This window comes from Apteryx rowi, unplaced genomic scaffold, assembly GCF_003343035.1.
Source record: "Apteryx rowi isolate R43461 unplaced genomic scaffold, aptRow1 scaffold_52, whole genome shotgun sequence".
Classification (NCBI taxonomy): Eukaryota; Metazoa; Chordata; class Aves; order Apterygiformes; family Apterygidae; genus Apteryx; species Apteryx rowi.
Genome location: NW_020450783.1, coordinates 871,080 through 888,448, shown reverse-complemented (window position 1 = coordinate 888,448; position 17,369 = coordinate 871,080). Strand labels below are relative to the sequence as shown.

The 17,369-nt window shown below is 41.1% G+C and overlaps 1 protein-coding gene across 4 annotated transcripts in view; it reads right to left on the bottom strand.

The window, feature by feature from the left end:
- Positions 1 to 324: 324 nt before the first annotated feature.
- Positions 325 to 17,369, bottom strand: part of ZMIZ1 (zinc finger MIZ-type containing 1) — a 170,070-nt gene continuing 153,025 nt past the window's right edge. For 3 of the 4 annotated variants that reach the window (XM_026080420.1, XM_026080421.1, XM_026080422.1), the window contains 3 exons: positions 14,867 to 15,030; positions 8,764 to 9,012; positions 325 to 4,736 (listed from right to left, as the gene is read on the bottom strand). In XM_026080420.1, coding sequence (XP_025936205.1) covers positions 4,629 to 4,736; positions 8,764 to 9,012; positions 14,867 to 15,030 — 521 coding nt within the window. In that variant the 3' untranslated portion in view covers positions 325 to 4,628. The remainder of the gene's footprint in view (positions 4,737 to 8,763; positions 9,013 to 14,866; positions 15,031 to 17,369) is intronic. The other variant, XR_003255869.1, reaches the window with a different exon arrangement.

The window sequence follows — 17,369 nt, the reverse complement described above, 5'->3', positions numbered from 1 at the left end:
TGCGTCTTTTCCATCCTTGTTCATACCTTCTTTCTCTTCCTGTAGCAAGCCCAGCTCCCTGAGAAGTTACAACCTATGCAAGTAACTTTCAAGTTAACATACAAACCAGGGAGGAGAAAGGGGAAGTTGTTTGTTTCAAAAAGAGACTGAAAATTTACAAAGCACCTGCCAATTAGCCAGACCTTAATTTTGCAAATTTATTTAGGAAAAAAAAATTAACATGAGCAAATGAGAATACTTCAGTGTTACAACAGAGTATATAAATGTCTAGCAAGTCAAATAATTTGATCTTTAAATACAAAATAACCACATGAACACCTAATATACAGGTTTCATCTGAATACATATTTATTAGATAAATATTAGGTTGTCACATCATCTAACTACATACAGTTTTGCAAGACTAAAAATCACAATTATTTTTCTGACCAGTTTAAAGTATGAAATGATTGCATTGTACTGTACATACAATGTACAAACAAAGACAATGGCCATTTTTGCATGTTATTTCAGATTGTACTTTTTTTAATTCTCCTCTGATCATGATATCAAAAATTGTACAAAGTATGAATTTGGTTACAATTTTTTTAATCCCCTTATTTTTCTTCATTATTTCTGTAGCACCCTAAAAATACACAGGTGATAGACTAGTACACGTAAGCTAAATATTACATGTAGATAAAACAAAACAAAACAAAGGATCAGAGTATATTACAGAAGTGAAAGTGAAACAAATGCTGAGACTTCACAAACGCTAACAAACAGGATTCATTTTCCACATAAGATGGAGCTTCAAGCTTTTTTTCCTGCGAAATAAAAACAATGCACATTCCAAGGAAAATGAATGCATTTCTGTTAACATGTCTCTATTTGTCATTTACATATGTACAGATGTCCCTTGAGTCTCCACTGCAGACATTGGCGTGTATCTGTCAGTCCTATAATAATGTCTTGGCAGCAGAACTGTAGATCTCTGTGGGTTCTTTCCCAGATGAGCTTCCATAGGGAAACAATTAAAAAGTAAACAAACAAAAAAGAAGAATAAAAATACTACTGGAATTTCATATAATAATTAAGCTTTAAAAGAAAATGACTGTGATTACCCTATTTGCTAGTTTTTTTCTCTAAACTTTAATACGGCAGTGAAAAGATTAAAAAAAAAAATCCTAAATTTTAATTTAGAAGCTTTTTCATACTGAATCCACTATACAGTACCTGATTTTAGGTGACAGAGTTTTAAAACTGTCTCAAAGGTCCAACATTTGGGTGATGGGTAAAAATCACACTTTATCTCTAACTCCTGCTTAGAAACCAAACATTTCTATAAACTGAAAAACATCAACCATCCGCTTTAATTCTCAATTACTGCACGAAGCAGATACGAACACTGCTCCAAACATATTGCTAATATCTATTTTTTTTCCCCTTGATGCTTTCCAACAGGTACTTTTAAATAATACATTTTAAATACTACCAGTTAGCAAGTGGTCAGTTCTTAACATATCTGGTTTAAAACGCTAATGTTTTGTTTAAGAGAAAGATCATTTCAGGTGCCTAAATTAGCTGCTCAGGAAACAACAGAGGGTGGAACATTAAATAGACTCAATTAAAAAAAATCTGAGCAGTCAGTTCCAACTAACAGTGAAAAATCTTCTTTATTCCAAAACCTATGGCTTAAGAAACTCCCCCCAAAACAAAAAAACCCCAAACTCTAAGGGCATAAAGTCAGTTTATCATTAGCCACCCCTGCAAATGACTTCAATACCTTTACAAACAATGCAGCAAAAATACAAGGGAAAACTACTACAGTAAAATGGCTACAAAACACATCTGTAACTGAAGAATGGTCTTTCCTAGCAATTGTGTGATAGTAGAACTACACCACAACCATATTACCATTTATTATATCAAGGTATCTTTAATATTCTGCAGAGATCCCCTACAGGTTGTCAAGCCTACATAAGAAAAAAGACACTTCTAAGCAGAATAAAATATACTATACTGTTTCCCTCCCCCACCCACCAACACCCCRAAGTGTTAGAGTGCCCCAGCTTCAGAGCCCGGCACACCAGTATAGTGATATAAATATGGTACCTTATATACTTGCTGCTTGCCTTAGTGCATCTTTTCCTGTTCAGACAGCTGGTCCTAGGTGTTCTGCTGACTTGGGCAAATGAACAAAACATCTGCCACGGCCAGCCCACAACCACCCACACAGTCAACAAACATTGGCTGGTTAGTTGGGTTTTTTGCCCCAGGCAATCACTTCTTATAACGTTTGCATGACAGAACCGGGCCCTGATTGTCCAGGTACTGCCTGATATATCAATTCATCACAGAAATGGGTATGAAATTTGGGCTAATTTATGAAAAGAAAATGGGGGTGAAAAAAAGAAAAAAACTCCCTTATTCTGTTAAAGAACCCTCAAATTTTCTATTTTAAAAAAGGACCCATATTTTTCTTCAGACAAGGTATTTAAAAACACCAGCAAAAGTATAACCAGATCATGAAAATGTTGAATATTATCAAAGACAATACTAAAATATTCACAGAGATATTTACAATAGCAATTCTTAAAATAATTGATTTTGCATAATGAACAGCGCCTTTCTTAAAAAAACTTGAAACAGGAAAAATATAAGTGTGGGACCATCTCTACATAATATGTTTGACAGATTCAATACTCCTACTGGAAAATAAAAGAACTAAACCGCCATTTCCTTTAATATCTACAGCAAGGTGCTGCTGACTAGCATATATATATCACGACGCATGTACAGCAGTAGGTGGAAACGTTAACAAAAAAAAGCAAAATAAAACAAAAACTGCAAAGAATTTACAAATATGACTTTGGTGAGGAAAGCAAATCCAGAGCACATAGCATGCCATTTACAGCATTGCAAACTAAACACAAAGGGCTAAGAAACTATCTAGTCAAACAGACAGGAACAAACAAAATTTCATCTGGCACTTAAGTTTAAAATGTATTGTTGCGAGCAAAAAAGGGATATTTGATTGGAGTTGGGAAGAGGAAAGGAGTAGGGTCAAATTTGCTTTAGTAACAAAAAGAAACTAAAACAATAACTGTACAGTGGGCAAAAGCTGAAATGTTGCACCACAAGGGCAAAGTTGGCACACATGCACTTCTTACACAGCTACTGTACATAATTTATAAGAGAGAGAGAGAGAGACGAAGAGCACAGAAATGGGCACAGAAGCAACAGGAAGCTCATGCAGGAGAAGCAACCACACGAGAAGCACAGATCACAGGGGCAAGACAGTGAGTGTGGCATCAGGGTCTCTTGAGGGCAGTAGCAATCTACCAACAATTTCTTATTCTCCTCATGCCCATTCCTTCCTGAGAAGGATCTCATCCTGGCAGCTAAAGTTAAAAAAAAAAAAGAAAAAAAAAACAGGAGAAAAGAAAAAGCCTGAATTATTTGTAACAGTCGTGAAAACAGAACACAAAGCAAAACAAAAAAGAAGCTGTAAGATGTCTGTCCAATTTCAATGCCCCTTTTCAAGCTGATTAGTAGAAATAATTATGCAGATAGTGATGTTACTCTCCCCCCCATCCTGCAATGATTCCCTGTCTGCCTTCAACCCAGCTTGTCTTACTATGGATTGTGCAGTACAAAGAATGACACAAATGCTGAGGGAACCGAGGGCTGTAGGTGACAATTGAGAGTATTTTGGTTTGTATTCCCCCCTCCCTCTCTTCTCCATTTTGTATGGACGACACGGCAAGAAGATCTATTACAACAATCTCAACAGTTGGGTGTTAATGCAGCCACAAATGGTACTGATTTGAAACCAAACCCACAAAAAAGAACTAAAACCTGAAAGTATTTTTTGTTTTATTTTTCCTCAATCTGTGTGTTTGAACAGAGGAATCCTTTGCAAAGAGATGTCTAAGATTCCTGCATTTTTATAAATACAAACACACAGGGCTGCAGCCTCGAGATTCTCAGGACTCCGTTACTGAAGACATATTGGCTAACTGCTGTCCCCCTCTGATGAGCTTGTATTTCTTCCCTATCTCTGCCACTTTACTGTACGATTTGTGCTTTTTGGAGTTTTAAATGTGTTTTGATTTTCTTTTTTTGTGTGTGGCCAGGACAATTACTCCAACACAAACCTGTGGTTGGAGGGGGGTAGAGGGCAAGTGGGGCGGGGAGATACAGTTTCAAAAAAATGGAAGAACACGCATTGGAAGGACATTCTGAGACTGGTCAATTAAAGACAGGTCCATTTTGTTGCCTTTTCTTCCCTTGCCAAGATTTGTTTTTGCCAAGATACGTCACACTATGTTTATCACAGAACTCTCTCTCTATAGGATGAACAACAAACGGGGTCTCCAATAGCTGCACAATTGTCTATGCTTCATTGGGATGTGTAGCACGGCAGACTCTGAGATTACGGCTTTTTTGTGTGTTTTTTTCTCCCGTCACTTTCACAGTCTGTGAAGCTGACAAAAGCAGTTCTGAGATGAAGAAAGCAGGGAGTGCACCATTGGATCAAGTTGTGAGGTTTTTTTCTTCTTTTGTGGAAAAGGAGTGTTAAGATTCCTCGCTGTGCAGCCACACACGTGTGAACAAGTGAAAGGGATGGGGGAATACATATGGTTTCAGTTGTTCTCAAAGAGAGACAGAAGGTCATCATTGCTATTGCTTGGCAAGTCAGGAGGATCCAGGTACGAAAGCAGCTCATCTGGATTTGTGAGTTCTGGAAGCAGCTATAAAATATAAAGATAAAAGGAAAATTACAGATAACAGAAACACAATGTTGAAAAAAGGGACTAAATACTGCACATTCCTGGAAACTTGCTTTCATATGTATATATCTGAATAAATCAGAAGACAGTGACACAAACCTAATACCCTAAAATGATACAGTATCCACTTGGTTGCAAAAGTCTATGTAACTCCTTTTTTAACCTATGARTTACGTTATCATCTCAGTTAGGATTTCTTAATCGACCTCCCCATCGCAAAGTTCATCAATAAACAAAGTGTACTTCCTGGCTAGTGCTGCTGACAAAGACTTCTTGATATATGCTAGTTATATACGCTAGTTTCATATAAAACACTGAATAAAAACTTCAAACATGCAGTCTGAGTAAGACATGTTTGAGCTCTAAAGTAGACCAGAGACGACTGGCGTACCCGACTCGCACACGGCAGGTAGTGTGACGACCACTTCAAGCCTGCACCGCCATGGCAAGAGGCAGCCCTGCCCTCCTCACCCTTCGAGCCGCCAGCATCACCCTGTGACCCCTCCTGCACTCACGTAAGCTTTGGGGCAGGGAACTGGATCAGGGAGCTCAGCTAGGGTTAAAACCAACCCAGTGAGACAAGAGAGGGAAACGAGAGAAAAACAGYGTGGAGGAGTACGGGGAAAGCAGTGACAAAGCAGAGGGACGAGTCCTTTCTCCTGCTGTGACAGTGATGGCTTACAGTGCTTGGAAGTGCTCATTTGACTACAGCATTACATGCAATTTAAGACATTTTAAAGGGTCAGGGGTGTAACACCCCTCAACAGAAGATGCACTAGCTAATCTCCACAGTGTTTGGAAGTATCAAAAGGAACAGGTCTTTTATTCATATTTTTACTAACACTGTGTTTCAAACAGAAAATGTTATTTCCAAACATCGCTCAGATTCTTTTTGATCTGACAGGTAACAAGCAAATCGTAACTACCGGGTGTTGTAACAGCCCACATTTTTCAGTTTATTCTGCATCTCACCATGTCCTGGTAAAAAGCAAAAATGTCATATTTAAAAAATGGCAGGGAAGAATTTGTAATAAGCTCCCTTTACATTCACTTCAAGTTGTTCTACAGTTTCAAATACTGTAAAACTAGAAGTTTGACTGCATCACGTGTAGCATGCTAGTATTATATTTATATCCTTCTATTACTCCTGTGTAAATGCAGCTTCATCTTTTAATGTCAAATGAACATTTTTAAATAAGCTAAACATGAAATGTAGAAAGAAGTTTATTACTTCTTAAGCATTTTTTTAAAATGTGATGTCAAGTTTACATAAACTGAATCTCACAGAGGATTTTTTTCTCAAAACACCTCCACCTTTTATTCAAGCACATACATGAAAGGCAAAAATGCCATTGTCATAGTACTAGACTAAAGATATGGGGCATTTAAATGCAGGTGTTTCATCTGCTATCATAACTTTTTATGACTACCTAGTACAGAATCCCGTAAGAAAACTGTGGCCCCAGTGAAAAACATGTAGAAAATAAAAATGGCTCAATTTGTTATAGAGATTTTACATTTCAATTAATTCTTAAAAAGTAACATAATATCTCTGAGACTCATTCTTGTATGCAGGGGATCTTTTTGAGAAAGGTGAAAAGTTTTAAACAATATGCTCAATATCCCTCAAGATGAAGTTCTCTAAGTTTTGAGGGTGCAATTAATATGAAGAAGCAATGGCAAAAATTCAAGATTAAAATGTTTCTAAAACCCCCAATGAAGTCATATCTAATTTTTACTAGTCAGTGGATATTTTGCCACAGTACTAGAGCGGAGAGGGGGAGAAGAGGAGAAGGGGGAAGGAGAGGGCCGCGGGTGGCACTTCTGAAAATTAGCAGGGAATTTCTGGACGCTGGTGTGCTTCTGGATACACCAGGGGTGCACAACACGTGGTCCCCGGAGCCGCCTGCCCGGCCAACCTGCAAGCCAAGGGACAGCGCGGGCTCCGCAGCTTTCTCGGTGGCTGCAGGAGCAGGAACGCCTGCTGCATCCGGCCTCCCCCTGGACCAGAAGAGCCAGAGGGCCCGTCCTGTCTTTCGCCCAGCTGACTGAGAAAAGAGTGCTCGCGAAGAAGTGCAGTTGGATGGAGCTGAGGCCATGGTGTGGGAGCAGAGGGAAGAGACACAGAGGAGAACAAGGGTGCTGTTCGGGGGGAGGCGGCCGCTGCAGGAAGGTACGAGGGCTTGGGGGCAGACTCTGGAGAATGCACCTGGTGCTCCTAAACCAAACGCTTTAATACTTTAATGGCCTACATGGTCATTTGAGTCTTGTACCTCTGCTGTGTAAGCACAAGAACAGATTATCTATATGAGGTACACCTTTCCTACCCAGGTTAAACCTTGGAGAGTGTTGCACTGAGGTGGTAAGGAACGAGCATGGCTGTGCTCAGCAGGGAGCAGACCACGGCCGGTGGACGCTCATGGTACCTTCCATAGCTTGTGTTTAGTTCACAGATTATGCTCCACGGTACTTTATTCAGCCTAGTTCCACAACACAGCCATTAAAGGTTAAACCCATTAAAGTAAGTCATCCGATCATGGTTGAGCTCACACACATTTCAAAGAACTCTACTCCCTGCTTTCTACAGCACTGGCCTTCTCATTCAGCTAAGACAATTTCAATCTCCTATTAAGAATTCTGCATGACTCTATCAATGAGAACCACTGGGCTATGATAAAATGTACAGGTTTTTCTACTTCGCTTTTCACCAAAGAATGAGTGCCTGACCCATAACAGCATGCTTTATGTTACTTAAATATTTATTTGAAGAGAAAATGACATTTTTATTTGACCTATTAATATTATTCATGCAGGTTCCTTAGGGGTTCAGACCTCTAATTGCCACATGACCTATAGCTCCCAGAGGATTTCCAAGTGATGCTGTTGTGTGAAACAGCAGCAGAGCTTGGTTCATTTAGAAGTTACTCTACCTAGAACGTATCACAGGAACTGGAGCATCCATCTCCTCCCTTCCTCCTTTCCCTTCCCTCTGGAAGCCTACTTAAGGGCACAGTGCTACTTTGTGACAGGGAACATTTAAGTATACAACAACAGTAAACACAGATGTAAATCTGAGGCACAAAGGTGAACATTTCTTTAAGAAAATTACATTGTGCAACAGACTTTGGAACAGACAGCAGATACGAATACGGGAACACATGACTCAAACGAAAATCCAACCCTAGTGCTAAGAAATTTAAATTCAGCGATATATTTGGTTAACCAGAAGGATTCCTCAAGATAGTTCATTTCCGACACTAGTGAAGGGACAGTAAGAGAGAAGATTACTTTTGGCCTTAAACTCGGAAATTGATTTATCTTCATTTCGTCATGAGCTGTGTTAAATACTGGCTAAGGAGGTAAAAGACGTCACTGGCTATTTTCCTGTTGGGAATACCTAGCCGGTGGTTCTGCGTCTCGGGAGGAAGGACTTTGCTGCTGAGCTAGGAGCACGTGTGTGCGCTGGGCAGCACAGCCCCGCTAYGGCCCCAGGGAGGCGGGGGCGGTGCGAGGCGCCGCGGGGAAGCGGCACAGCCGCCCGCTCCCTGAGCAGCGGGGCTGCCGCAGCGTGCCTGGCTCGTCCGCAGGCTGACTGCAGGCACCGTGTTCTTCCTCCTGTTCAGGCACYGCGACGACTTCAAGGCCGAGACTGTAACACACAGGACTGATTCCCCGTCCGACGACGAGGGCGCCGAGGGGAGAGGGAGCAAATCCCCCCCGATCCGAYGCCTAGGTTGCTGTCCTAAGAAACGCCTGCCTTCACGCTAGAAAGCGGGTATGGCTCGCATGTCATGCAGCTGCTTCAAACAGAAAGGTTTCACAGCAAGCCAGGAGCGCCCGGGCACCTCAGCTGCAGCGACCACGTCTACGCACCAAAGCATGAAACGATGGCATGTGCTGAGCGAGCGGCTCCCGGCCCCGCTCCCCCCCCCGCCGCGGTGGGGAGCGCACGCTCCGGCAGGCAGATGACAGTATGACACAGACTTACATCCAGCGAGGGCTCCGGCATGTCAGGCGCTCCCTGTCCACCAGCCTGACCCTCTAAGGCTGAGGAGGGATTAAAGGTCAGGTCACTGTGTGGATGGTTGCTAGAAGCGGCCGGGGGCGGCTGCCGGGACTGCTGTGCAGGAGGCCCGCTGTGATGTAATGGCTGCCCTGACTGGCTGCTGGGGTGAGGGACGTGCAAACCTTGCTGCATGGAACTATGGGACTGATCAGTGCTGCCCGGATGAGGCATCTGCGGAGGAGGAAAAAAGCAGGAAAAGAAAGTGAGGCCACAAGGTACAGTGCTCGAGGTGCCTGACGCTGTAACTGCATGTTAAAAAAGAAATAAATTAAATAAATCAAAAAAGAAAACCAAAAAAAAGCGCAATCGGAAACGAAAACTCCATATCCCAATGCCAGAGGAAATGTTTCGGCTTTTTAAAGGTTATCTGCAATGGGGACATAAACGYGCTGGATTTGTGCTGGTGGTTTGCTTCAGTGTGATGTGGGAAACTGCACTTAAAGATGCAAAATAACAAACCCCAAACAGGGGAGGAGGCTTATGGTGCTGCTGGACATTAGTGAGGCGGCTGCTTTTTCCCTGAAAAAGTCCACGAACGACTGGAGAATTTGTTGAATAATGATCCCTGCGCCAGGAAACCAATTAACTGAGAAAACGTGTGATTTCTGCCCGGATTCCTTACCGGGCAGCTTTCCTGACGCTGCAGCCTAGTCTTGTTTCAGATCATTACAAACATCTGGCAAACACCAACCTCACCCCCCCCCCCCTTTTTTGGGGAATGTAACATCTCTTGTGAGGGCAGAAGATTTTCTTAGCTCATATCCATCAGTTCAGATGATGGAAAATAATCACGTTGCCCCGGTYAGGGAGCTGCCCACCCATCAGCAGAGCTGCCAGAGGCGCCTGCAAACCTGCCGGCACCTGGCCTGACCGCAAAGTGAAACGCCTTAGCTTAAACTGGGCAAAGACTGCGCAACAGAGCGCATTTTTGTTTTGCATTCATACCCTGGATAAGCCAAGTTCTCTACCAAAAACACATGAGGTTACGCTTGGTATTTTTTTATGTTTTCTGTGGGGAACAAACCACCAAACCAAATACATCCTCCAAAGCCTGTTACGGAAGGAGGAGGGGGAAAATCTTTCTCACATTACAGAGAAGCAACAAGAATGCACAAGCCCAATTCTTCCTTCTGCTACACGTCACCTCTAGCGCTGGTGCGTTCTTTGGAACTTGACTTTGGTGCCATGAGAAAGAAGTACATGAACGTTTTAGAATCAGTTGTCTCATGTTAATTGGGTATATGGAGAAGCAAAAAATGTAAACATTTTTTGAGGAATGCTACATGTTGCCACAAAGTGGAGCTGAAATAAAAGAACAGATACATACAACAACAGCATGAAATTCATCCAGCCAAGCCAACAGAAACCAGCAAAATGCTATGTCAGCATTGACCCTTTCATATCACAGCAAATTGCAAGGTTATTTTAATCTTCCGTTTTGGCAAGTAAAAGGGAGGTTATTACAAAGCTTAATTAAAATGTTTCCACAAAATTAAAAAAAAAAAAAAATCACAGAAACAGGCATTTAAAAAAAATCATCTCTCCACACTTCTGAAAATTGAGTATTGATACAGTGGGACACTCATTCTCAACTATATGGAGGTCCTCTGCAATAGTTTGGTAGCATGAAGGTTGGTGAAAATGAGCAGGATTCCATCTTTAACAGTGTACTCAGGCCTCTTTCCCAGAGGAGAGTTAAAAGACCTGTTAAAGGTACTGATGCACTATTCTCTCCATCACGGTCACAGTTTTACTACTTGAAAGGTATTATACAACATCACTGTTGTTACCTTGGGGAAAACTTGTACAAAATCTGACCAGAAGCCACACCTTAATGTAAATGAATCTGCAGCCTAGAAACTTTGCAAATGTGCAAGTCAAAGTGGGTGATTAGTTTACATCTGCCCAAACTGTTTTCCTGTACTGTTTCCTTCTCCGTTCATTGAGGACATGTGCAACAAAGTGTGGAAATTAAGAAGGCTTAATAATAACAAAAAGTAATAAGCAATTTAAGACAGTGTTGATAAAGCAGGAAAAGAGTTTCCAAAAAAACAGAACAGGATTATCTCAGAAAGTCTCAATTTATCCCCAAATATACAAAGCATGAGTCATACTGGCATGTTTATAAAAAAAAATTATTTAAACCAAGAGGCAGTCATATGTTCTCAGACATACTTCAGAACAGATAAACAGGTTAGAAATTATATACATATATATGTATGTATAAATAAAAAATATATTAAAAATACATATTTAAATATATATATATATTTTGTCAGTCAGGCAGTATCTTGGGCCCTGAGATAACTGCTGGATATTGTTCGTTATAATACTGAGGGATATCATAATCTTAAACGGTCATTGCAGGTTCTAAATCCATCTCACTTAATATACTATTCATCCAAGACCATGTACTCCACCAGTCCACCTGTGAGAAAGCAAAATGCTCAGGACTTTAACATTTTTTCTATTTGTATTCAGCTAACTAACGGTAAGTTCACAGCGGTGCAGAAACATACAATCTGGGCATCTTCAGCTTACATCTCTCACTCCCATCCTTTAAAAACACTAACCCACATTATGAATGCCAAGACTAATATAGTTGCATTTGTTTATATAGCACAGTTATTCCAGAGATTTTTTTAAGAGTGTAAACTTTGGCATGTTTAAAACATTTACAATCTGTAAAAGAAAAGTTCATAGCAGACGCAACTATATCTCCAGTTTAATAGCACAAACCAACACAACTCTTTATAAGCCTAAGAGTGCCTTGTAGAGTGCTGAGATGCATCCCTGTAGAGCAAGGGGACTTGCCAGCTGCAGAACAATATTCCTTTGATGTCAGGAGAAAGTGGATAGTGGAAAAAAGATCAGCAGGTTAAGTCAATTGTTTATATCTCACTTCACTACTGAGGTTACAGTTTTACCGACCGACTCTGCAAGCTGCGCTGGCTGGCAGGACCCGTGAAAGAGGCCGTGCTGGCCCGCCGCCGCTCTCAGCCACTTGTTCCCATCGGTGCCTTTGTCATCAGGCGCATTCTTGCAGATGTGCAGTAAACTGAATTGGGGAACCGATATGGATCAAAGCTAAACATTCTTTTTGTTTGTTGGATTAGTTTTCAACCACATCAGTACCCTGATCCAGATCACTTCATGGCTGCAATAACACTTGTGTTGGTGTAGGAGAGAGGAAAAGTGAAAATAAAAACAAGGGTGATGACATCTTTTTACAGCAGTACCAGCTCATATCAGCTTAATGTGTATATGAAACGATGGCCTGATCATCCAATGCTTAGTCATGTACCACCTCTTATGGTCTCTTTAACGATAAGCTAGAGATACCTCTGAATTCACCTTTGCCTAAAACTTGTTTGCAATTTCTGAAAATAAAAATGATGCAATTGTGGCAGCTATCTTGTAGCACTCTTACACTGACACAGAAGCATCTGTTCTGTAGTTCTCAAAACACTTTACATTGGGGAAGGAGGTATTACTTCTCTTCTAGCCACATGTCAGATCTTGAATTTTTCTTCTTCCTACGGGACTGGAGCACCAGTGCTGACAGAAGATAGTTTCAACAACTCAGTCCCTGTCACCAGCCCTATCTATGTCTGACAAACGCACCTGCATCTCCTRGAGTGACCTACAGAGCATGTCTGGGGTGATCAACTTTCTCTGTCTACCTCTGTGTGAAGGCCACCACATAAATCTTCATAATGGGAAAATCAGCAATTTCCTCAGCAGCATTCAACACCAGTCAGGTTCAGTTAGAGACAGGCCACTGGTCTAAACAGATCAAACGTCTGATCCTGACTGACCCTATAAACATGAAATGGTCAAAGCCAACAGTAGATGAAAACAAAATACACCTTAAATGCATAGAGACAGAAAACCAGACAGAGCACAGCCAATCTCTTAAAATTATAGTTCAATTAGGCAGTGTGATTTACAGTTATTTTAATATAAAGATGCCTGTCTGAAGACATTCAGTTACGCAATTTAAGAAATGTGTTAAAGTCACGCATTTCTCAAAAAGCAGTAATTTTAAAGCTGTGTTTCCTGAGTGTCTGCTACAGGCAGCTTATTTTTTGAGGGAGAAAAAAGGAAGAAGGTAAAAAAGAAAGAGGAAAGCAGAGACTTTATAGTGCTGAAATAGCTATGTTAAAGCACTGACAGTCCTTCAAATGCACCTAAAGACTTTCTGGCCACATTCACAAGGTCAATCCAATTCCTTTGTGGTAATGGACCTGGAAACTGATCCTTATTAGAGAAAATTAACCACTGACATACACTAGGTGGAGGCTGCTTTAGTGACACTTGCCTTTCCCAAAGAGTATACCTTGCATATCATGGTAGATGAGGGCAAAGAAGTGAGGCAAAGGTTTACTTCAATTGCCAGCTATCATAAGCAAGTATCAGATCTACTGCAGACGGGCCCAGAGAACCAAAAATCTATTAACATTTGTCCCAGGATCCCCTTACAGTTCTGCAACATGCAGAGCCTTGAGAAACTTTTGCCCTTGTTATCTGTAAGTGGTATAATTTACAGAAAGCCGCAAGTTCTTCACTTTCATTTTCAACCACTTCAGAAATTTCACCAGGGTAACTACACTAGCAAGGGTATAGTAGTTAATGCCGATGAAGTCAATTGGTAGCCCTGCCTTAGGACTTTTTTTAAGTGTGTTTTGTAATGGGAGGCAAAGAAGAATTCCCTGTGGCTTTGATTCAAAGGAAAGCAGCTTTGCATGGATGGTGCAGGTTGGTAGCAATTCCCCTCACTACTATACTCTAACACTATACAGTTGGTTCTGATGAAGATAATTCAGACTGCTCATTAGGCTGGGTATGTGGAATTTGCCAAAGTAAAACTAAGCATACAGCATGCTTGTACTGTTGTTTATTAGCCTGTAATGCGGTAAAGTCATTATGGTTTCTGGACTCTTCCTTTGCAGACGGTCTTCTGTTACTTGGGATCTCTCCAAGCTATTCTAAGAACTCCCTCTCTGCTCCCCTCCTATTTCTCACCATCCTTCTTGGAAAACCCACTGCCAGCTAGAGGAGACATTGACGGAGTAGGCTTGTGCTAAGCATCTGCTACCACATTTCCTCATTATATTCTGAAATTGTACTTTCTAGTACTCACTAAAGACACGGCACAGATGACTTGTCAAGTTAAACATCCTTCCTATGCAATAACAGCACACTATAGAGCCCCTTCCCTGTAACTTAAATGAATATAAAAGGATATATACACACACACCGTACACAAAGTTAAAATAGATGATTAGCCAAGCCTAAGACCTAAATGCTGCTGGTAGCTTTTCTATTGCCTTAGTTGCTGCAGTACTGTATTTTCTGGATATAAAGTTCTGTATATAAAACTCAGTGTTCTGAGCAAGCTGCCTTTCCAATGCACAATTCTGCCTCTCCATCTAAGATCTGAGGAGCCTCCATTTTTCAATCGCCTACACTCTCAGAGCAGTGGCAGCATCTCTCCTAGAAAGCTACAGGCTTGTCCAATTCCCAACAGCTTAAAGGTACCTGTGATTCTGCCCGGGTAGAATTCCCCCCTGAAATATTTTGATGCAAATGTTGCCCTATGGGACAAAGACAGGCAAGACACTGTCTCTGCTTTGAAGTCAGTTAGTGTCTTGTTATAACAAGCTGTCTGTTGAGGATGGACRTTCACAGACCCTGCTGGTCTAGAGAAATGATGCCTAGGTTTTTTTAGGTGTCAGAGCAAAAGCACAGTGATTAACACAAGAGCCACAGAGCCAGGTTGTCTCTTCAGATAAACAAGCTTAAATGACAATTCAAAATGATCAGAAATGCTTCTCCACAAGCTTCAATATGCCAGAAACTGAAACGGCATTTCTGACTACTTCTCAGGACCACTCTATTTCAAGAACTGCCAAAGTTAGGAATCCACAGAAGATAAGAGCAATTCATAAGCAAGGTCCGCTAGTCTGGCAAGTGCTCTCTATCCCCACAAAGAAAAATCGACATCCGCAGTACCGTTACTTACAGATTCCTGCATGGGGTGACTGAGAGGTTTGTCAAGAGCTGCCATGCTGCTTGGCATGTCTGGGGGATGTGACAGCTGTGGCCCATGCATGAAGTCATTCATAGACGTTCCACCGGGATTCCCATGCGGAAAATCAAAATTGCCATGACCTTGATAACTGTTGCCTAAAAGAGAAACAGACATTGCTATGAAAGAAACCCTTTGTTTCCTGACATTGATCTCTCAGAGTATCTTTTAAAAACTGTGCAGTATGACACCCTCCCTGCACAGTGTTAGACCAGCGCAGTGCGCCAGGGTAACCTGAATGCTGAACACGACAACACGGCATTCTGCTGCTAGAGTGAGCTGGAGGAATAGGGAGGAAAAAATAGCACTCAGCTTTCAAATACTGGCTACTGTCAAGACTATAAGGAGTCCATCGTAGTAATTCATATACATTATGTAACTGCTTGAAAACCGCTGTCATTTTGAAAAACTACTGAGTCACCACATTAAATTAAGCAAGATGAGAAGTCAAAGGGATATTAAATTCTATGGAATATTTGCATCTGGAGGTATCTCAGTGCAAGTATGACTGACTGCCCAAGTCCAAAATTATACATAGGGCACCTGTATTCTTTTTATATACACTTCCATACACTCAGTAGCTTTGTAGAATTGCTTCAGTTCCTGATGAAGCTAATTGGAAGATCAGGCAGTTGCCACAGTACCAGTTCATAGCACAGCATCTGTTTTACCTCCTCCTCTTCAGTATAAACATGCAGCTTCCATTTAGATAATGCAGAGGAGGTCTTCCTGCCTAATTGGGGTCTGTGGTGTAGTTCTCCTTGTTCTCACAAAACTTAATAAAATTCACTCGGCTGTCTGGAAATAGAACATCGACGGTCCCCTATAGGGAACACATCTATTCTTCTGATTTTCGGCATTACAGACTCACTGCCTGTAGCCAGTGTTTCAGAATGTGGATATGCAAATTCCTAAAAGAAAATCAGTGAGTTTAAGAAACCTACCTAACTTTAGTCTGAGACCAAAGCACCAAAATTCTATGCCTATTCGGAATAAATGATCTGGATTAAACCCTCAAACATTTACTACTTAGTTACAAGTCTGGAGTCCTCCACTTATCTGCAGGACAAGCATTGTATGAACACGATCAGTATGTTTTTGATCCTTACCACCTCAGCCCAGTGAGCTTCACCTTAATTCTAAAGCAAGCGTTTATCAGGGCACAGGGTATTTTCTCTCCATATTCTTTTCTGTTCAGGTCCCTCTGTTAACACTTCCAACTGAGAGGCCAACTCTGGTGGTTTATTTGGTATGAACAGTAAAAATTAAAATGAAGGTACTGAGTCTTCATATAATCCACCAAATTGGATGATATTGAGCTCTGAAAAAATAGAATAGCTTTGGAGCTTGCATAGAGAGCCTGCAGTTTGTCAGCTGAAGTAGAACAGCTTTAAATGTTCAAGTCAAGAAGGGACTTTGTCAAACTGAAGTATCTGCATCATTTACTTTTCAGCACAGCTCATTTTAAGTAGAAGTTTAATCTCAGAGGAATAGAAGTCATTAGCCATGTAAGACTATTTCTCAAAGAAGTCAGGACTTTGATCAATCACGTAAATACTGTAAAGCCTTCCTAATTCTCACTTTGTTAATCTACAAATGGATAGGTCTCACAGAATGTAACTGGTCCTGGGAAAGATTTAATAGCAGAGAGCTAGAGTAAAGTCTTCTATTACTAAGTATTTGTTTTATTTACAAATTATACTTCTGTATGCTTACTGCTACACTCAAATAAACAAACATCAACCATGCATGTCAAGGCAGTAGTAATAATAATAATATTTTGTTCTAGAGTGCTTTTAATCAGAGGACATTACATAATTCTAAATACTAAGCTTCATTGCACGTCTTGGTGGAGAATGAAGGTGCAAGCAGTATGCCCAGGGAGTTACAGTCAGTCAGAAGCATGCCCTGCTCCGGGACCAGAGTTGTGCCAAGTGCTGAAAGACAGACCGGTAAAGACATTTAGGATAATCTGGTGCCTTGTGGTGATATGCCTGTGGCAGAAGAGGGAAAAGAGTGTGGGTTTCAGCTGGCATTGATGAGTCGGGGCTCCAGGAAGCAGTGACTGCCTCTGCTACAGGACCTACAGGGGAAGCTGGGAAATAACAGTCTAGGCAGCCATCATTAAACAACCTCTACACCCCAGTTTACAGGACTACTGTGTCCACTCCTGAGTAAAAGGCATGGAAAGATGACAAAGAATAGATGGCTCTATTCTCATGTTCTGACTGCACTTCACTCCTACTAAACGAGCGAAAAATTTGTGATTCAGTGCTCTTGGCTTTGTTATAGTAATCATTCATCTGTTTGAAAACCTAAAAAGTTTTATCATCTGTCATCGGTTTTGCAGTCATTGGAGTAAATTAACCATATTTTGCATGCAATCTATATTTTTCTTCAAACGCCTGCAAAAAGCACATATATCACCTTGTAATCA